Below are 25614 nucleotides of genomic sequence, written 5' to 3'. Positions count from 1 at the left end.
CATCGGATAAACTGATTTGATTAATATTCAGATTCCCCGAAGTGATTGTGTTGGTCAACTTTACCATTCTGGCGTTGCTGTGGGTTACCCGGAAACCTGGTTTTATCCCTGGCTGGGGAAACTTGCTAAAGGAAGGGTGAGGTATTTCTTGACCAATGCATACATTGTGGTTGTTTGGCTTTTGGAAAACAACCGGTAAACGGCACATGCATCAGTAGATCTTTTTTGATACTTAGAAACAAAAAAAATTATGTTGTGATGTAAGAAATGGTTATATTGCCCTGAGCTATTGCATCTCCTTGCTTTACGACAGATCGCTGATATAACTCCAAGTTTTGTTTAACTGAGCCCGCATGATTTTCACATCCCAGTACCAAGTGAGCAGTTGATTCAGGTCCACTGCAAGAGTCGTCCAGTTAAAAGTGCCGCTTCTTCATGTCAGCTTTGAAGAAATACGTACATTATTTAAAACCATATCGCTCTATGTTTACCCTGCTATGAAACCTTAGCACGCCTCTTCTAAGTCAAATGTTTTACTTTTCTTCTCTTTATATTGGTATTGATATATTGATATTAATTTTATGGTCAACACTGGTGCCAGGTATATTCATCATATTCCTGGGGACTTTGAATATTATAAACAAACCTAGGTGAAAGAAATTATCTATCATAGCTTTTATCGACACGCGTGCAAAAGACTTTGTTGCTTCAAAATCACCTTTTAACAGCTCTGTAACAACGTTCTGAGCAAAGGTTTAGATGTCCGTTCATATATTGAATTAATTTTTGTTAGCATTATTTAGACTAGTTTGAAAGAAATAAGATGAAATTAGTATCATATTCAGATGTCAATATATTCATGCTGAGTATTTATTGCAATGTTTTATCATATTCCCGGGATAGGATCACTGACTGATACAAATATACTGAGTCAAAAAAGAAACTTCACAAAATGTAATTTGAAAAATAATAAATATTTTTTCTCTGATGATACATCTATGTATCCGAAATGGGATCCCTATCTGTCGACTCTAGAAAAACGTTAGCAAAACCCACTCAAACCAATCCATTCGTCGTGCAAATGATGTTAGTGCCAAATCAGGTTTTGCACGTGCAGTCGATCACGTGATCTTCGCATCGAAGTTTTCTTCATATGCACGTGTTTGCATTGGCCTCAAGAATTGAAAAAACACTGTTAAACCACAGTTCTAACGGTACTTGAAATTCCACGATTGTCAAATCTGCAACGTGAACGTGCCGTTGGCATGTTGCAAGCGGGAAGATCAGTTATTGACGTCGCAAGAGCAATGGGATGCAGCCGTCGTACTGTGTATGACTTGCGAGGTCGTCTACAACAAACTGGCACCACTTCTGATCGCCCAAGGTCGGGTCGTCCACGTGTGACGTCACGAGCAGAAGACCGTCAAATCGTCCTACGTCACCTACGTGACAGATTTCTGCCAGCTACACGAACCAGGGCTGAGATGTTTAGAGGTCGACTGTCCTCACAGACCATTCGAAATCAGTTGCGGGCTGCCAATCTCCATTCTCGACGTCCATATCGTGGGCCAATATTGACGCCGTTTCATCAACGTCAACGTCTGCTGTGGGCCCAACGTCACCTCCGATGGACCCAGAGAGACTGGAATCGAGTCGTCTTTAGCGATGAATCCAGGTTTACCCCAGATTCGCGAACGGCAGGCATAGAGTCTGGAGACGATGCATTGTGTGGGGTGCTTTCTGTGGGAACAACCGTTCCCGACTTCTGGTCATCCGTGGAAACCTCACAGCTGCTGCTTACCGCGACCAGGTGTTCACCCCTGAACTCGTTCCTTTCATGGCGGCTCATGGCCCAGGTCTACAGTTCCAGCATGATAATGCTCGGCCGCATACCGCGATGTTGACACGAAATTTCCTTCAAAACGCTGGAATCAACGTCATGGACTGGCCATCGAGGTCCCTTGACCTTAATCCAATAGAGCACGTTTGGGATGCACTTGGGAGAAGGCTTCGTGGTCTTAGGAACCAAACTCAGAATTTGCAGGAACTTGGCGCTGCCTTGCAAGAGCAATGGTGCAGAATCCCCAACCACGTGTTCACAAGCATCAGGCAGTCGATGAGGAGACGGCGTTTGGCAGTGGTGAATGCGCGGGGCGGCCATACACGATATTGAACTGAGAAATTTCGCATTTTTATTCTTGTGACTTGACATTCTGTATACCCATGTTTTGGAAAGGCGGTGTATCCTAATGGAACTGATTATGGCACTGTCAGTGTATCGAGTACATCACACAGATCTCAACAATGAAATAATAACAATTTAACCATCTTACCATCTCTTGTTCTTTTATAGTGCTCTGAAGAAAGAATGTGAAGTTTCTTTTTTGACTCAGTATAGTTATATACATAGTATTCGGAGATGTTTTCGTGATAAAATACTAGATTCAATGAAATGAAATACCTGTAGAAAGAAAGACACGCTATGACTATCATCAACAAGGACAGACTAACCGGACATCGTCTGTTATGTAGCAGCTTTAACGGTGTGGTAATATATGGACGCAACAGGAAACTGATATTTCAGATGATTCCCTAGACACTGTTACGCCGGCGTTAAAACAGAAACAATTCAAAATTGGCTTTGTTCTCTGTCATTGGACAAAGATCTATCTTCTTCCATCCTTTAATATCAGTTTCTGGTGTAAAAGTAAATTGCACTTGCAAGATTTACACGAACTCATGACCTCGAGACGGGGAGACATTTATAGGGATCTGAAGAGAACGCAGAATATGTCGATTTTATGATCTAAGCGCTGTAGAAAGTGAATATCATTTTTCGCTAATATGTCCATTGTCTAGTGGTCTAGAAACAATTCACTGATAGATATTAAAGCCGTTATTAAAGAAAATTGTTTCGCTTATGTCAGGTAACACTGTAACTACGTAGACACTGTCAACCTACTATTATGAACCTGATAAGTTCCACACATGTAACCATGTAACCTTACATATGTTACAGGGAAAGTGCCAAATCTGGGAATGTGTATACTAGGCAGCCAAAGAAACGTCATTTTGGAATTTTCCTTGGCAGAAACGGATAACTGTAAACTCATTTAATGTTTTGATTGTATATTTTTGACAACATCTCCAACTTAACCTGAGCAAAGACATTCCTTCGCAAACTCAGAATGGAACCCAGGAAATGGTCTCTAAAACGCAACCTGATCTCGGAGATGGTACGGTGTTCTCCATGTTTTTCATGCAACTCATGCTGCACGTGCTGTTTACAAGGACCAGCCCTATAAAATGCACCCGCAAACCTGGTTGAAACATTCACATTACAACGTCAGCAGGATGTCGCGATTCACGACAGCTCAGAGGAACCAGGCGCTAGGAAGACTTGAAGCTGGCCACACTGCACAAGCCGTTGCCAATCACTTCCAGGTCAACGTTTGGACCATCTACAGGCTGCAGCAACGTTTCCGGGCCACCGACACCACAAATGATCGCCCCCGTACTGGCAGACCAAGGGTGACCACAAGACGACAAGACCGCCATGCTGTGCGACAGCATGTACAGAATCCCTTCATGCAGGCATCCGAAACAGCACGCCAGACAGTGGAAACACACGGAAGACCAATCAGTACTGATACAGTACGCCGACGTCTTAAGAGCGGGAACCTCCATTACCGTAGACCTTACCATGGACCTATCCTCAACCCTCGTCATCAGCGTCATCTACTGTTTGCCCTACAACACCAAAACAGGCGATACAGGCAATGGGGAACAGTTCTGTTCACAGATGAGAGTCGGTACTGCGTATCAACTGCAGATCGCAGAACAAGAATATGGCGACGACGTGGCCAGCGTTACTCAGACCAATGTGTGGAAAGAGACTCATGGGGAGGTGCAAGCATCATGGTATGGGATGGAATAGGCCTGAACCAAAGAGTGGGTCCTGTGGTGTTCCACAACCTTGGTCCAGAGAGAGGAGGCGGCACACAGCGGGGCGTTACATCGACCAATCTCTCAGACCCCACGTCATACTACATTTCGCACGTCACCGGAACAACATTTCCCAGCATGATAACGCCCGGGCCCATAATGCCAGAGCTACACGGGACTTCCTGCAGCAAAAACGGTGTCAACATTATGCAGTGGCCAGCCCTTAATCCTGATTTAATAATCCTGTCCCGATTGGACATCTTTGGAATGAAATTCAGAGGAGACTGTATAATGCCATACCAAGGCCGAACACAGCCGATTGATTGCACCAGGCCTTTCTCAGAGTGTGTTTCCAGGTGCCAGTGACCTTCATCAATCGATTGGTGCACTCCATGCATAGAAGCTGTGCAGTTATTGCCGATCGTGGTGGACACATTAGATACTGAAGTCAAGAGTCTGAATGGACTGCAAACGTTCACGTAATGTCTTGAAATTGTGCAGAGTTATTGAGTGATGGGTCAAGATATCGTGCACAAAAAATAGTTTAGATCCGCTTATTATGCCCATTTCTGTAATGATTTGATTACAGTGCCTGTCAAATTTTGAATTCGTACTGACGTATTTTTTTGCTGCTGAGTATATAATCGCAGACATTTTCAGGGAATGCAAGTGATGTATGATTCACTCAAGGAATGTATATACATGAAATACGTATCACAGCACCTATGATTATAACCCTTATATTGCCATGCATGATCATATCACAATTAGGTTTGTTTGTATGATTAGTTTTTATACTTTGGGGGCATCATGCATTGAGTGTGTATATGCACGTGTTACGATCAAAGGCGGGCACCACGTGTAATTTTTAAGCCAATGTCAAGTTTCAGTGAACTGTTCTTCAGCACGATATCTCGTAAAATCACTTAATTTCGTTGTTGATTGTTACACATGGGACCTCCAACACTGACATCGGCTCAAAGGTGGCAAGTTATTTAGTATTTGGAATGATATCATTTCACTGAGGATTATTTCAAGAGATTTTGGTCAGATCAGCCAGAACTAATAGTGAGGATACATCCCTGAATCACAACACTTCACCCGCTCCAGTTAGGTGGCGTGCTGAAAACAGACCGGCCTCCACATCATCGTTTGTCTTGTCGAACGGAACGGTCCGAAATCGCCTTAAATCGGACATGTATGGAGCGAGGCTACCTACCAGACTTCCATTATCACCGGAGCACAAGCAGCACGTCACCAGGCTTTGGCGTCACGGGGAGGGTCTGCTGGTGGGACGAATGTCGATTTGTTTTGTTCATGGCCGAGCTCTTCTTCGGCGCCGCAGAAATACTGCATTTGCATAACAGAATATCGTGAAATACATTTTGGCAGGGTTCATTGCTGGTATGCCTCTCAGCATGACGTAAACTTGTTCTTGTGAAGATCAGAAACAAATTGAATGGACAACCGTACATCACTGACATCCTAGACATATTTGTTGTACCAGTCTTCATTGACAACAATGCTAGGTCACATCGTGCACGTTCCGTTGGTCATTTCTTACGTTAAACGACGGCATCACCTCTGCCTTGGACCTCCAGGAGTTGTTTGTCGTAAGAGGCGACGAACGGGATCGGGTAGTCAGACGCGTTGACTTGGTTGGCACATGCCACCGCATTCCTATTGCGTAGATCAATGCTCATGCTGTTGATCACTGGACTGTCTGGTCCAGACTGGATTATTTACAGACCGCCGCCATATAGCTGGAATATTGCTGAGTGCGGCGTAAAACTAAACAACGTCAGAGCTGGCCTATACGTTAATGGCGTCACGTCATGTTCTCTGACGAGTCCAGTTTCTGTTTACGATTCACTGATGGCCGCAAACGTGTATGGCGACGGCATGGACAGAGATACAGTCGTAATAGAATCACGGAGCATGATTCCTTTGGTGGAGGGAGAGTTAACATATTACATACAAACTGATATGTGTATGCATTACATTGAATCATTTCCCTGAAAATGTCATTGATTATACATATTCCGAGATTTGACATATTCCCTGTTACAAAACACCCATTACTATAATGCATGTAATACCCTTGGATTCCCCATGTTATGAACAAACTCCTAATGGGGGATCTGAGGTAGAATGTGCCCAAGCATGGACGGCGGAGAAAATGACGAACAGATGGACGGTCTTGATCGTCATATTTTTCAAACCGAGATGATAACAATTTTCGGATTTAAGATTCAATGTGGGATTGACAAGCTGAAGTTTGTCACCTGACCGTGTGTTCAGATAAGATGGAGCTGTTTCATTTACACCATCGTAAGATGGGTAAACAGCCCCAACTTAGCAGCCCAGTTGGACCCGATTATGTGTGTGCTTCCTTGTTTCACCTGCAACACTGAGCTTTCCTTTCAAAATAAGCTGTCAAGCCATGATGTAACTGGAATATCGTTCAAATCAGCCTACAAGCCCTTCCTACTAATGTCACCCTGGAAACTATATTTTTCGGAATATGCAATCAGATAAAAAATTAAAATTGCGGCTAACCCACAGATTATTGGATAGAATGTAAACCAGATTGTGTTAAAATACATAACAGGTTCGCTGGTACCTTTGTTGCAGGTATTCAGGTGATTCTGTTCCCGCAATTTTGATAGCTATCATTTTATTCATACTGCCGGCAAAGATCCCAAGTTTTCGGCGTAAAGGGGGCGATCTACCAGTTCAAGGTATGGTTCGAGTATGCAATATTTTTGTAGGCCTTGGTAATATACAGTTCTGTGTTCGAAGTACAATGTAAGAATGCCAAAAGTAAAGAGTACCGGAGAAGCGTAAAACATAAAATCGTGCATGAACAAGATTGTAGAGAGTCCAAAATGTATGCTTGTATGTGCAAAACAAGGCACTTTGTTGGTAACGTGAGTATGCATTGTATTCATTCAGGGCAAGGCTATCAACCTATTCTTACATGGAAAGCTGTAAATGACAGGATGGCTTGGGGTGTGATCCTGCTGATGGGAGGAGGCTTTGCTCTGGCGGATGCCTGTCAGGTAAAATACCTTCATTGCTAGCAGATTCCAAAAGCGATTTATGACATATCTTCTTTCTCAAAACAATAAAACTGGTGGAATCCATTCAATTTAAATTTCGCTAAATTATTATTGCAAAGTCCAATAGGTTTATCGGGCAAATTGTCTAATTCTCTAGACAAACAACCAAAACACGTATGTGTATATTTTGACTGTATATTTGTAAGATGGGCAACCGTGTAGTTTGGTGGGCAGGTGGCGATAGTTTAATTTCGATGAATATTGACCTCATAAGCTAAACATTCAACAGAGCTAATGGAAGGGCAGTGTTCCTATGTTGTGTAGACTGGCTCCCGTGGTTCCTATTATGTTCGGCATTGACATTATATGTGAACTCGTCCTTCATCAGTACTTTCCACAGGTACAGTAAGAAAAAACGTATATATTGTCACGTCTCACGTGAACATACGTCCTCAACTAACAGACTTAACACTGTCCCAAATCAGCTGCCAGCCTGTGATCAGGCTGTCACAGACAAGGTATTCAGGGATGATAACTAAACGTTCCCAGTTAGAAATGATTCATTTAGTTCTAATTTGTGATGGCACACATTTTCTGTTGCTTCAAAGTGTGATATTTAGGCACAACTGTTCTCAATATGTTTAAGCGATCAGGACTTTCAAAGTGGGTTAGTGGCCATCTTTTAGAGATGTCTTCACTCGAACCATGGATCATCGCAATGGTCCTTTCCATCATCATATCACTGGCAACACAGGTCACCAGCAACGCAGCTACAGCCACGCTCTTCCTACCAATAGTTGGGGAAATGGTAAGTAGAAGATGTTCGTGTTGCTCGTTTGTAAAATGGAAGATTTCCATTATTTGTATCGGAGATTAAGGAAGGAAATTTACTAATGTCTATATGTATGACAACAAAGGGTTGTGATTACAGAGAGTGAGATAAAATCATCCCACGATGAGAACAAGTTAATTATTACTTGTCAACATACTAATTTAAGTATCACAGTTTAGTTAAATAGAAATCTATCTTAATTTAAGCAGGGAATTTCTGTACATAAGTTATTGTAAATGTAAGCCAGGCTGTAGGGACTAGCAAGATTACATAATAGATCTGCATATAGTGAAATTGGATGATACGCGTTCTATTCTTGATCTGTTGGGAATCGTGCATTACAGTTTCACCGGGGTGGTTTATCGGTCAGTGGGGCTCATAACAGAACATCTATGTCAAAAAATGGGCGCGTATTCGACTTCATAGTCGGATGTTTCCTTTTGACAAGTACGGCGATATCAGAATATTTATCGATGGCTGGGGACTACATTTCCCTCGTAACACTTGTTATATTTGGGATTACATCAAATAATCCTGCATGGGACTGAGCCCAACAAAAGTACTGGAATCAATACTTTACAGAGAGAGTGTAATCCTAAACATGTGTTACAGTTGACCCTTTCTAAACGGCATTGTGTGTTCATACATTTCCCTCATGAGATTGATTAACTGAGTTATTGCTCGTGAAACCAATGATGTATATTACACAAGAAATAACAATACTGCAGTACATATACTACAATAAACGTGTTTTAGGTAGCACTGTACGGCACTGAGCGGTATACAAACCGTTCTTCAGCCAGACACCACGAGGGTCAAACCACGCCTTCGTGAATGAATGGCTATGTCATTCAACCAACCCACATCGTAATGATTCTAAGAACGCATACTTCTATATGTTTTTAAAAGTTGGAAACGAAAATTGTTGAGGCATACTGGTTTTGTGATTTTCATATACATCAAAGAACTGAAACCACGCATTCTCTATGCTTTTTACTAAGGAACATTATGAAAAAGCATGATAATGTGTTTAATAATAATTTCACTTTTATTCATTCATATCCCCTGTTGTGTTTCCAGTCACTAGTATACACTTTTAAAATGGCAGCTATTTCAAATGGTTCACTGCCGTGATACGGCTGGAATATTGCTAAAAGCGGTGGAAAACTAAACTCACTCACTCAGATGGTTCATATTGTTATATGTATTTCCTGAGGTAGTTTATGTCGTCTTCTGATGGCTACTGATAAATTGTGACATGGTTAACATTGTTTAATATCAAGGACCAGTACATTACAAACAAGGGTTATTGCAATCTTTGAGCGCCATTCATAAATTATATGTATAGAGGAGGAAATCTCCATGGTGAACGGATGTGTCTTGAAGTGTTTGAGGAGCTCTATGATGTCGTTCGTGGGGCCATGGTGGTTACCCACATGTACATATATAGCTCTCTGCTTCCTAGCTTACATGCACCTGACGATGGAGTAAGACTACACTCCGCATATTACAGAATATGGCTTCCAGAATTCCCCACAACCCAGTCAGAGGTCATCATTATTACTTACTTATACATTGGTACAAACATTGCACTGATGTAACAGTACTTGGGATCACGTACGCATGTCGCACACGACAGTACATGTTTCGATGTAGTATACAGACTGTACATGGTATATGTAGTATACAGACTGTACATATTATATATAGTATACAGACTGTACATATTACGTGTAGTATACAGACCATGCATGGTATATGTAGTATACAGACTGTACATGGTATATGTAGTATACGGACTGTACATATTATATGTAGTATACAGACTGTACATGGTATATGTAGTATACATTCTGTACATGGTATATGTAGTATACAGACTGATCATGGTATATGTAGTATACAGACTGTACATGGTATATGGAGAATACAGACTGTACATGGTATATGTAGTATGCGGACTGTACATGGTATATGTAGTATACAGACTGTACATATTATATGTAGTATACAGACTGTATTACATGGTATATGTAGTATACAGACTGTACATGGTATATGTAGTATACGGACTGTACATATTATATGTAGTATACAGACTGTACATGGTATATGTAGTATACAGACTGTACATGGTATATGTAGTATACAGACTGTACATGGTATATGTAGTATACAGACTGTACATGATATAAGTAGTATACAGACTGTATTATATGTAGTATACAGACTGTACATATATGTACTATACAGACTGTACATATTATATGTAGTATACGGACTGTACATATTATATGTAGTATACGGACTGTACATATTATATGTACTATACAGACTGTACATGGTATATGTAGTATACACACTGGACATGATATATGTAGTATACAGACTGTACATGATATATGTAGTATACAGACTGTACATGGCATGTGTATACAGACTGTACATGGTATATGTAGTATACAGACATATTATATGTAGTATACATGGTATATATAGTATACAGACTGTACATGGTATATGTAGTATACAGACTGTACATGGTATATGTAGTATACAGACTGTACATATATATGTAGTATACAGACTGTACATGGTATATGTAGTATACAGACTGTACATGGTATATGTAGTATACAGACTGTACATGGTATATGTAGTATACAGACTGTACATATATGTAGTATACAGACTGTACATGGTATATGTAGTATACAGACTATACATACTATACAGACTGTACATATTATATGTAGTATACAGACTGTACATGGTATATGTAGTATACAGACTGTACATATTATATGTAGTATACAGACTGTACATGGTATATGTAGTATACAGACTGTACATGGTATATGTAGTATACAGACTGTACATGGTATATGTAGTATACAGACTGTACATGGTATATGTAGTATACAGACTACATATATAGTATACATGTAGTATATGTAGTTTACAGACTGTATATGGTATGTGTAGGTATACAGACTGTACATATTATATGTAGTATACAAACTGTACATGGTAGATGTAATATGCAGACTGTACATATATGTATACAGACTGTACATGGTATATGTAGTATACAGACTGTACATGGTATATGTATGGTGTAGTATATGTAGTATACAGACTGTACATGGTATATAATTATACAGTACTGGATATGTAATATACATATATGTATACAGACTGTACATGGTATATGTAGTATACAGACTGTACATGGTATATGTGAGTATACATACTGTACATGGTATATGTAGTATACAGACTGTACATGGTATATGTAGTATACAGACTGTACATGGTATATGTAGTATACAGACTGTACATGGTATATGTAGTATACAGACTGTACATGGTATATGTAGTATACAGACTGTACATGGTATATGTAGTATACAGACTGTACATGGTATATGTAGTATACAGACTACATATATGTATACAGATTGTACATGGTATATGTAGTATACAGACTGTACATGGTATATGTAGTATACAGACTGTACATGGTATATATGTATATGTAGTATACAGACTGTACACATATATATATACAGATACAGACTGTACATGGTATATGTAGTATACAGACTGTACATGGTATATGTAGTATACAGACTGTACATGGTATATGTATATATACTGTACATGGTATATATGGTATACAGTACATGGTATACAGACTGTACATGGTATATGTAGTATACAGACTGTACATGGTATATGTAGTATACAGACTGTACATTATATGTAATATACAGACTACATATATGTATACAGATTGTACATGGTATATATAGTATACAGACTGTACATGGTATATGTAGTATACAGACTGTACATGGTATATGTAGTATACAGACTGTACATGGTATATGTAGTATACAGACTGTACATATTATATGTACTATATATGTACATGGTATTATATGTAGTATACGGACTGTACATGGTATATGTAGTATACAGACATACATATGTACATGACTACATATATGTAGTATACAGACTGTACATGATATATGTAGTATACAGACTGTACATGGTATATGTAGTATACAGACTGTACATGGTATATGTAGTATACAGACTGTACATGGTATATGTAGTATACAGACTGTACATATTATATGTAGTATACAGACTGTACATGGTATATGTAGTATACAGACTGTACATATTATATGTAGTATATAGACTGTACATGGTATATGTAGTATACAGACTGTACATGTATATATATACATGGTATATATAGTATACAGACTGTACATGGTATATGTAGTATACAGACTGTACATGGTATATGTAGTATACAGACTGTACATGGTATATGTAGTATACAGACTGTACATGGTATATGTAGTATACAGACTGTACATATATGTAGTATACAGACTGTACATATTATATGTAGTATACGGACTGTACATATTATATGTAGTATACGGACTGTACATGGTATATGTAGTATACAGACTGTACATGGTATATGTAGTATACATACAGACTGTACATGTAGTATATGTACATGTATACAGACTGACTGTACATGGTATATGTAGTATACAGACTGTACATGGTATATGTAGTATACAGACTGTACATATATTATACATATATATGTAGTATATGTAGTATATACTGTACATATTATATGTAGTATACAGACTGTACATATTATATGTAGTATACAGACTGTACATGGTATATGTAATATACAGACTGTACATGGTATATGTAGTATACAGACTGTACATGGTATATGTAGTATACAGACTGTACATGGTATATGTAGTATACAGACTGTACATATTATATGTAGTATACAGACTGTACATGGTATATGTAATATACAGACTTATACATATATGTATACAGACTGTACATGGTATATATAGTATACAGACTGTACATGGTATATGTAGTATACAGACTGTACATGGTATATGTAGTATACAGACTGTACATGGTATATGTAGTATACAGACTATACATATATGTAGTATACAGACTGTACATGGTATATATAGTATACAGACTGTAGTATATGTAGTATACAGACTGTACATGGTATATGTAGTATACAGACTGTACATATTATATGTAGTATACAGACTGTACATGGTATATGTAGTATACAGACTGTACATATATGTACTATACACATGTACATGGTATATATAGTATATATGTATACAGACTGTACATATTATATGTAGTATACAGACTGTACATGGTATATGTAGTATAGACTGTACATGGTATATGTAGTATACAGACTGTACATGGTATATGTAATATACAGACTACATATATGTATACAGACTGTACATGGTATATGTAGTATACAGACTGTACATGGTATATGTAGTATACAGACTGTACATGGTATATGTAGGTACATATAGAGACTGTACATGGTATATGTAGTATACAGACTGTACATGGTATATGTATGTATACACATGAATAGATGTAAGACTGTACATGGTATATGTAGTATACAGACTGTATATGGTATGTACTGTATATACAGACTGTACATGGTATATGTAGTATACAGACTGTACATGGTATATGTAGTATACAGACTGTACATGGTATATGTAGTATACAGACTGTACATGGTATATGTAGTATACAGACTGTACATGGTATATGTAGTATACAGACTGTACATGGTATATATGTAGTATACAGACTGTACATGGTATATGTAGTATACAGACTGTGTACATGTATACATGGTATACAGACTGTACATGGTATACAGACTATACAGACTGTACATGTATGTAGTATACAGACTGTACATGGTATATGTATATACAGACTGTACATGGTATATGTAGTATACAGACTGTACATATTATATGTAGTATACAGACTGTACATGGTATATGTAGTATACAGACTGTACATATATATGTAGACTATACAGACTGTACATGGTATATGTAGTATACAGACTGTACATGGTATATGTAGTATACAGACTGTACATATATATGTAGTATATGTAGTATACAGACTGTACATGGTATATGTAGTATATGGACTGTACATGGTATATGTAGTATACAGACTGTACATGGTATATGTAGTATACAGACTGTACATGGTATATGTAGTATACAGACTATACATGGTATATATAGTATACAGACTGTACATGGTATATGTAGTATACAGACTGTACATGGTATATGTATATGTAGTATACAGACTGTACATGGTATATGTAGTATACAGACTGTACATGGTATATGTAGTATACAGACTGTACATGGCATATGTAGTATACAGACTGTACATGGTATATGTAGTATACAGACTGTACAACATATATGTAGTATACAGACTGTACATGGTATATGTAGTATACAGACTGTACATGGTATATGTAGTATACAGACTGTACATATTATATGTAGTATACAGACTGTACATGGTATATGTAGTATACAGACTGTACATATTATATGTAGTATACAGACTGTACATGGTATATGTAGTATACAGACTGTACATGGTATATGTAGTATACAGACTGTACATGGTATATGTAGTATACAGACTGTACATGGTATATGTAGTATACAGATTGTACATGGTATATGTAGTATACAGACTGTACATGGTATATGTAGTATACAGACTGTACATGGTATATGTAGTATACAGACTGTACATGGTATATGTAGTATACAGACTGTACATGGTATATGTAGTATACAGACTGTACATGGTATATGTAGTATACAGACTGTACATGGTATATGTAGTATACAGACTGTACATATATGTAGTATACAGACTGTACATGGTATATGTAGTATACAGACTGTACATGGTATATGTAGTATACAGACTGTACATGGTATATGTAGTATACAGACTGTACATGGTATATGTAGTATACAGACTGTACATATATGTAGTATACAGACTGTACATGGTATATGTAGTATACAGACTGTACATGGTATATGTAGTATACAGACTGTACATGGTATATGTAGTATACAGAGACATACATATGTAGTATATACTGTACATGTGGTATACAGACTGTACAGACTGTACATATATGTACTATACAGACTGCACATATTATATGTAGTATACGGACTGTACATATTATATGTAGTATATGGACTGTACATATTATATGTAGTATAGAGACTGTACATGGTATATGTAAGTATACACTGTACATATATATGTAGTATACAGACTGTACATGGTATATGTAGTATACAGACTGTACATGGTATATGTAGTATACAGACTGTACATGGTATATGTAGTATACAGACTGTACATGGTATATGTAGTATACAGACTACATATATAGTATACAGACTGTACATGGTATATGTAGTATACAGACTGTACATGGTATATGTAGTATACAGACTGTACATATATATGTAGTATACAGACTGTACATGGTATATGTAGTATACAGACTGTACATGGTATATGTAGTATACAGACTGTACATATATATGTAGTATACAGACTGTACATGGTATATGTAGTATACAGACTGTACATGGTATATGTAGTATACAGACTGTACATGGTATATGTAGTATACAGACTGTACATGGTATATGTAGTATACAGACTGTACATATATATGTAGTATAGAGTACATACATGGTATATGTAGTATACAGACTGTACATGGTATATGTAGTATACAGACTGTAGTATATGTATATGTAGTATACAGACTGTACATGGTATATGTAGTATATACAGACTGTACATGGATTATATGTAGTATACAGACTGTACATGGTATATGTAGTATACATAGACTGTACATACTGTACATATATGTAGTATACAGACTGTACATATATATGTAGTATACAGACTGTACATGGTATATGTAGTATACAGACTGTACATGGTATATGTAGTATACAGACTGTACATGTATATATGTAGTATACAGACTGTACATGGTATATGTAGTATACAGACTGTACATGGTATATGTAGTATACAGACTGTACATGGTATATGTAGTATACAGACTGTACATGGTATATATGTAGTATACAGACTGTACATGGTATATATAGACTGTACACAGACTGTACATACATATGTAGTATACAGACTGTACATGGTATATGTAGTATACAGACTGTACATGGTATATGTAGTATACAGACTGTACATGGTATATGTAGTATACAGACTGTACATGGTATATGTAGTATACAGACTGTACACATTATATGTAGTATACAGACTGTACATATTATATGTAGTATACAGACTGTACATATTATATGTAGTATATGGACTGTACATATTATATGTAGTATACAAACTGTACATGGTATATGTAATATACAGACTACATATATGTATACAGACTGTACATGGTATATGTAGTATACAGACTGTACATGGTATATGTAGTATACAGACTGTACATGGTATATGTAGTATACAGACTGTACATATGTATATACAGACTACATATATGTATACAGACTGTACATGGTATATGTAGTATACAGACTGTACATGGTATATGTAGTATACAGACTGTACATGGTATATGTAGTATACAGACTGTACATGGTATATGTAGTATACAGACTGTACATATGTATATGTAGTATACAGACTGTACATGGTATATGTAGTATACAGACTGTACATGGTATATGTAGTATACAGACTGTACATGGTATATGTAGTATACAGACTGTACATGGTATGTAGTATGTATGGTATATGTAGTATACAGACTGTACATGGTATATGTAGTATACAGACTGTACATGGTATATGTACTGTATACAGACTGTACATATATATGTAGTATACAGACTGTACATATATATGTAGTATACAGACTGTACATGGTATATGTAGTATACAGACTGTACATGGTATATGTAGTATACAGACTGTACATGGTATATGTAGTATACAGACTGTACATGGTATATGTAGTATACAGACTGTACATGGTATATGTAGTATACAGACTGTACATGGTATATGTAGTATACAGACTGTACATATTATATGTAGTATACAGACTGTACATATATGTAGTATACAGATACATGGTATATGTACATGGACTATATAGTGGTATATGTAGTATACAGACTGTACATATATATGTATTATACAGACTGTACATATATATGTAGTATACAGACTGTACACATGTACTATACAGACTGTACATGGTATATGTAGTATACAGACTGTACATGGTATATATAGTATACAGTATATGTAGTATACAGACTGTACATGGTATATGTAGTATACAGACTATTACATATATGTGTATACAGACTGTACATGGTATATGTAGTATACAGACTGTACATGGTATATGTAGTATACAGACTGTACATTATATGTAGTATACAGACTGTACATGGTATATATGTAGTATACAGACTGTACATGGTATATGTAGTATACAGACTACATGGCATATGGTATATGTATATACAGACTGTACATGGTATATGTAGTATACAGACTGTACATATATGTATGTAGTATACAGACTGTACATATATATGTAGTATACAGACTGTACATGGTATATGTAGTATACAGACTGTACATGGTATATGTAGTATACAGACTGTACATGGTATATGTAGTATACAGACTGTACATGGTATATGTAGTATACAGACTGTACATGGTATATGTAGTATACAGACTGTACATATATGTAATATACAGACTGTACATGGTATATGTAGTATACAGACTGTACATGGTATATGTAGTATACAGACTGTACATGGTATATGTAGTATACAGACTGTACATGGTATATGTAGTATACAGACTGTACATAGTATACATATATGTAGTATACAGACTGTACATGGTATATGTAGTATACAGACTGTACATGGTATATGTAGTATACAGACTGTACATGGTATATGTAGTATACAGACTGTACTACATGGTATATGTAGTTTATACAGACTGTACATGGTATATGCTGTGTAGTATACAGACTGTACATGGTATATGTAGTAGACTGTACAGACTGTATATGTAAGTATACAGACTGTACATGTGTATATGTATATACAGACTGTACATGGTATATGTAGTATACAGACTGTACATGGTATATGTAGTATACAGACTGTACATGGTATATGTAGTATACAGACTGTACATATATATGTAATATACAGACTGTACATGGTATATGTAGTATATACAGACTGTACATGGTATATGTAGTATACAGTACTGTTACATGTGGTATATATGTAGTATACAGACTGTACATGGTATATGTAGTATACAGACTGTACATGGTATATGTCATGTATACAGACTGTACATGGTATATGTAGTATACAGACTACATGGTATAGTGTGGTGATATGTATATGTAGTATACAGACTGTACATGGTATATGTAGTATACAGACTGTACATGGTATATATGTAGTATACAGACTGTACATGGTATATATACAGACTATACGGATATATGTACAGACTATTACATGGTATGTAGTATACAGACTGTACATGGTATATATGTAGTATACAGACTGTACATGGTATATGTAGTATACAGACTGTACATGGTATATGTGGTATACAGACTGTACATGGTATATGTAGTATACAGACTGTACATGGTATATGTAGTATACAGACTGTACATATATGTATATGTAGTATACTGTACATGGTATATGTATATATACAGACTGTACATGGTATATGTAGTATACAGACTGTACATATATATATATAGTATACATACTAGTATACATGACTGATACATATATGTAGTATACAGACTGTACATATTGTATATGTAGTATACAGACTGTACATGGTATATGTAGTATACAGACTGTACATGGTATATGTAGTATACAGACTGTACATGGTATATGTGTATACAGACTACGGACTGTACATGGCATATGTAGTATATTACATGGTACATATATATAGTATACAGACTGTACAGTATACATGTATATGTAGTATACATATGTAGTATGGATATGTAGTATACAGACTGTACATGGTATATGTGGTATACAGACTGTACATGGTATATGTAGTATACAGACTGTACATGGTATATATGGTATACAGACTGTACATGGTATATACATGGTATATGGTATATACAGGTAGAGAGTACATACATGGTATATATGTAGTAATGTATACAGGACTGTACATGTATACAGACTGTATATGGTATATGTAATTATATATGTATACTGTATGTATACAGACTGTACATGGTATAATGTAATATGGTATACAAGGTGTATCGTATATATGTAGTATACAGACTGTACATGACTATACATATATATGTATACTGACTGTGTATACAGACTGTACATGGTATATGTAGTATACATATGTACATGGTATATGTAGTATACAGACTGTACATGGTATATTATGGTATATGTAGTATACAGACTGTACATGTATGTAATATGGTATATGTATGTATACAGACTGACTGTACACTGTATATGTACTATACAGACTGTATATGTAGTATATAGTACTGTACATATTATATGGTATACAGACTGTATATTATATATGTAGTATGGTATATGTATATGTAGTATACAGACTGTACATGGTATATGTAGTATACAGACTGTACATGGTATATGTAGTATACAGACTGTACATGGTATATGTAGTATAGTATGTACATTGTACAGATATGTAGTATATATATATATGTATATGTATACAGACTGTACATGGTATATGTAGTATACAGACTGTACATGGTATATGTAGTATACAGACTGTACATGGTATATGTAGTATACACACTGTACATGGTATATGTAGTATACAGACTGTACATGGTATATGTAGTATACAGACTGTACATGGTATATGTAGTATACAGACTGTACATATATGTACTATACAGACTGTACATGGTATATGTAGTATACGGACTGTACATGGTATATGTAGTATACAGACACTGTACATGGTATATGTAGTATACAGACTGTACATGGTATATGTAGTATACAGACTGTACATATATGTAGTATACAGACTGTACATGGTATATGTAGTATACAGACTGTACATGGTATATGTAGTATACAGACTGTACACATGTAGTACACATGGTATACTGTACATGGTATATGTAGTATACAGACTATACATGGACTGTATACATGGTATATGTAGTATACAGACTGTACATGGTATATGTGTATGTACAGACTGACATGTGTATATATATGTAGTATACAGACTGTACATGGTATATGTAGTATACAGACTGTACATGGTATATGTAGTATACAGACTGTACATATATATGTAGTATACAGACTGTACATGATATATGTTATAGTATACAGACTGTACATGGTATGTATACAGAGTATACAGACTGGACATGGTATATGTAGTATACTGACTGTAAAATATATGTACTATACAGACGATATAAGGTATATGTTGTATACATACTGTACATATTACATGTAGTATACAAAGTATGACCGTGCATGGTATATGTAGTATACAGACTGTACATATTATATGTAGTATACAGACTGTACACATTATATGTAGTATAAAGACTGGACATGGTATATGTAGTATACATACTACATATTATATGTAGTATACAGACTATACATGGTATATGTAGTATACGGTCTGTACATGGTATATGTAGTATACAGACTGTACATGGTATATGTAGGATATAGACTACATATATGTACTATACAGACTGTACATGGTATATGTAGTATAGAGACTGCACATTGTATTCATGTAGTATACAGGCTGTACATGGTATATGTAGTATACACACTGTACATGGTATATGTAGTATACACACTGTACATGGAATATGTAGTATACAATATGTGTATGGCATATGTAGTATACAGACTTTACATATATGTAATATACAGACTGTACATGGTATTTGTAGTATAGAGACAGTACATTGTATATGTACTATACTGACTGTACATGGTATATGTAGTATACTGACTGTAAATATATGTACTATACAGACTGTATAAGGTATATGTTGTATACATACTGGACATATTACATGTAGTATACAATCCGTGCATAATATATGTAGTATACAGACTGTACATATTATATGTAGTATACAGACTGTACACATTATATGTAGTATAAAGACTGGACATGGTATATGTAGTATACATACTACATATTATATGTAGTATACGGACTGTACATATTATATGTAGTATACAAACTGTACGTGGTATATGTAGTATACAGACTACATATATGTATACAGACTGTACATGGTATATGTAGTATACAGAGTGTACTTGGTATATGTAGTATACAGACTGTACATGTTATATGTAATAAACAGACTGTACATGGAATATGTAGTATACAGACTGTACATATTATATGTAGTATACAGACTGTACATGGTATATGTAGTATACAGACTGTACACATTATATGTAGTATACAGATTGTACATATTACATGTAGTATACGGAGTGTACATATGATATGTAGTATACGGACTATACATATATGTAGTATACGGACTGTACATATATTATGTAGTATACAATCTGTACATATTATATGTAGTATACGGACTGTACATATTATGTGTAGTATACAGACTGTACATATTATGTGTAGTATACAGACTGTACATATTATATATAGTATACGGACTGTACATATTAAATGTAGTATACGTACTGTACGTATTATGTGTAGTATACAGACTGTACATGGTATATGTAATATACAGACTACATATATGTATACAGACTGTACATGTTATATGTTGTATACAGACTGTACAGATATGTAGTATACGGTGTCTATAATGTTATGTTATGTGTTTCAGGCAACTACACTTGGTCTTAACCCTCTATATTTCATGATTCCGTGCACACTGTCCACATCCCTCGCTTTCCTGCTGCCAGTGGCAACTCCGCCAAACGCTATTGTGTTTGCATCAGGATACTTACAAGTAAAAGATATGGTAAGACTCATTTCTAAACCATTGCATAAAATTGTGTCCCTTTTCCATGGAAAGCATGAGATGTGAATGAAACAGGTAAACAACAATTTACTATTCTTGTCAGCGAAGATAAGTACTGTAGATTATTCTTGTCACTATCCAACCAGGCAAATCTAAAGTCCCAAACGGACTCTTAATTAAGGCGTAATTTGAGCGAGACCTGAGAATTGTACAGATATGTAGAGGATCAGGCCTTCTCAGAGACCAAAAATCACAGAATAACTTAAGAATGAAACAACGTGCATATCCAAACCGTGGCAAACAGTTTTGTCTTATACCAGACAATATTCAAACACACGACGTTTCCATCCGATATTGTGTTTCTTCAAAACCCAGTCGTCTGAGTGGGGCGACCTTTGTCAGCTGATATAGTAACCCACGTGGGAAACTCACCCACGGAGTAAGTGTTCACTGGCACTCCCAAACTACCAAATTATAAACATAACGTGTCGATATTGCAGTGAACACATTCCTGTTTATGTATTATTGCTTTATTCAGATGTGTTCAGAGCGTTAACGCCACGTAATATCTGGTGAAAATGTCAGAATGAAAAATCTTCTCATGGGCATACACATTGCCATATCCGCAAGGAACAATCTTCGAACTACAATTAATAACAATCAAGGCCCACCAATTGGCGACCAAAGAAATCCAATATACCCGACAACAGTCTGCTCATATGTGTTTTACACTTCTGTGCCCTAAGTACAAACACAAAGGGTCTGGTTCATGTAAATCTGACATACAATTGATTAACATCATGTGCCATAACTTAGAGTCATAATGATTTATTTATACATAGAGTTTATACCGACACAGAATATATAGAATTACTATGCAAGCATATTTTCCCGGCTATCTGATTGGTCTAGAGGCGGTCACGTGACCGTCGACAGAAAAGCATATTGACTCCAACCCAGGTCCGACCAAAAGTCATATTGACCTGAGTTACTATGACGTCAAGCTATGACGTCATTCACGTCAAGCTATGACGTCATTCTATTGTTTACATGTCACAGTATTGTTCACATAACGTTATTGGTTTGTCGTGAAATAAAATTACTTTTCTTGACTAAATGGACATGTTTTTGATTTTAGAAGCTTTTTTTCGGTAATTACATAATAAAACAATTATAGACTGGCGAAATCGGCCAATAACTGTTTTTATGGACCCGCGAAAAGCGGTCAATATTGCTTTCCCGGGTCCATAAAAACAGGTATTGACCGATTTCGCCAGTCTATAATTGTCTATAAAAACAGGTATTGACCTCACTCGGTCAATATTGCTTTTCCCGGGTCCATAAAAGCAGGTATTGACCTCATCACCAGTCTATAGTTGTATAATATATGCGACTGATTAAATGTCGACCAGACATATAAATCTTATTTACATTCATACAACTTATTAACTTAGTACATATACTTATCATCAGGTATGTTCCATATAATCCATATTTGAACGAACACTAGAAACACTTTGGTCCGACAGTCACGATTCAACAGTCTTGTCCTCATGGAGATATCTTGGCGTCCTCCATGTATGTCTTCTGTCCAACATGGACCAATGTACGTAGTTCTAAGAACTCAAGTATTTCTGTGGTGAGCGGCGGAGACTCCACTAAGTCAACTCTGAGGGAATGTTTTCACACACCGGCGGGGAAAACAAGGTGCACATTTCTCAACTTACAGGAAACGATCGGTGACCATTCAAACCCAACTCGTCTCATTTCGGGACACACGGAATAGCGACTCTAGAAGGATTTCATGTTGACCAAGAACCACAACTCTATTTCTGTATAATTCAAACAGTAATCAACAGTACAGCACTCGCCTGTTGCTATTTATAAAGGAATTAACCATTTCTGATCCAGTAAGACGAAGAAGAGGACGAATGATAACATTGTTTGTTGAAAACCTATTCTAACAAACATTTTCTCAGTTGTTCATCTTCAAATTTCAAAATGTAATACATTTCTATATACTGGTTTAAAGTTGATGAAACATACAAATAAAATATGTCTGTTTAGAGTAAATTATAAATTATTTAACTTCTTCAAATTAAAGTACATCAAAGCTAAAAGTTACCTGTCACATACCTTCTCTATTCGCTATCTGCTGTTTTATGCGAGGCACTGAAATTGTTAAAATGTAAAGTTATGTTAATGGGATTGAGAGACAATGAATGACAATCCAGAAGCTGCCAAATGAAGAAATCCGCGGAGAAAAAGGAGCTACTAGATAAGGAAAGCCTAGCATTTCAGCCGAGAATAGAGAAGAGCAAGAGAGAAATATTATGAGCAAGAGAGAAAAATGAAAACTTTTCTTAGATAAGGGAACCCTAATCTTATCATCACCAAATAGTTACTACGTAACTATAAAGGCCACGGGCCCATATACATATTAATATACATATTCCAAACAGGTATAAAGGTGTGAACGAAAACAGGAAACAGTTTCTTAAAATGCATAGCATTTACCTGTCTTCCTGGTAGAAGATATTAGTAACATATATATGTATAGCTGGACTGACATCTTTACAATTGTAATACCTATTTGCTAGTTTTCTACTAGTTTTCTTTACTCTCATTTCGTATGCATAATAGATAAAGCGGGCTTGATAGTTAATTTCTTCAGTTTCAAACAACAAAGATATATACAAGTTATTCGTGATTTAAGGCTTTACTCCTGCGAGGAGGCACTTTTAGAAGACTTTCACGAATATGACTGACGCTCGCCATGGTACAGAGGAGAACTCTCGTTTATGTGATGTTGTTTTCATAGGATCTAAGACTCACAAAGTTACTCGGACGGAAACTAGATTCTTAAGTTGCCAATGCATGGATACAAAACACTAACATATTGGAGCCTGGCGTATTTATGAGTATTTTAATGGTGTTAGTAACGGTGCCGGAGTACATGAGAAGTTGTTATAACAGGAATCATCGATGTATTTGTAGAGCAGCAGCGTTCGTTGATATTGCCAGTCATATATTAATGATGATATTCTTTTGCAGGTTGTCGTTGGTTTTGGCATCAATGTATTTGCCTTGATTGTCGTCAACTGCGTCCTCAACGCATGGGCCGTTCCCTTCTATAAGCTGGATGTGATGCCGGAGTTTCTCATTATTAACAGAACACTTGTTCCAAATATCACGCCAAGGATGCTACTCAATCTCACACTGACTCCCTGAAGTATAATGTTATGTTTTAACCACACTGTTTCAGTTAGCGAGTAAACACCCCTTGTGTTTAAGGGGATCCAAAACAATACTCCCATAGCATCTATTCGGAAGTCGTTTTATCTCAGAAAATAATACTGTTCTTTTATCAGAAACATATCACTTAACAGTGTAAATGCGAGTTGCTGTAACCTTCTTGACCTGTTATAAATATCGACATGCTCGTACATAATAATCGTTCTCACAACTTGACAAGAGGTATTATTCGTGAAACGCCATTCGGAAATACATGAGCTACAGTTTAACATTGCATACAAAATAGGTCAGCCCCTGTAACGAGAACACAGAATGCGTGCCAAGGAAAGGTCCCCTTGAAGACGTAAAGATCGAAGTTAAACGTAATCATACTCAAGAGCTATTATCCAGGGGCCTCAAACAACGATTGTCCGGAGCTCTGTTAA

General features: G+C 36.2%; 1 protein-coding gene across 1 annotated transcript in view; it reads left to right on the top strand.

The window, feature by feature from the left end:
- LOC124290714 (solute carrier family 13 member 2-like) overlaps positions 1–25380 on the top strand; it is a 56841-nt gene extending 31461 nt beyond the window's left edge. Inside the window, exons 9-14 of the mRNA XM_046727518.1 lie at positions 32–136; positions 6580–6686; positions 6901–7007; positions 7654–7815; positions 21797–21934; positions 24989–25380. Coding sequence (XP_046583474.1) covers positions 32–136; positions 6580–6686; positions 6901–7007; positions 7654–7815; positions 21797–21934; positions 24989–25165 — 796 coding nt within the window. The 3' untranslated portion in view covers positions 25166–25380. The remainder of the gene's footprint in view (positions 1–31; positions 137–6579; positions 6687–6900; positions 7008–7653; positions 7816–21796; positions 21935–24988) is intronic.
- Positions 25381–25614: the final 234 nt, after the last annotated feature.

This window comes from Haliotis rubra, unplaced genomic scaffold (assembly GCF_003918875.1).
Source record: "Haliotis rubra isolate DU_JTF1 unplaced genomic scaffold, ASM391887v1 Scf471, whole genome shotgun sequence".
In the NCBI taxonomy this organism is placed as follows: domain Eukaryota; kingdom Metazoa; phylum Mollusca; class Gastropoda; order Lepetellida; family Haliotidae; genus Haliotis; species Haliotis rubra.
This window is presented reverse-complemented; position numbering and strand designations above follow the sequence as displayed.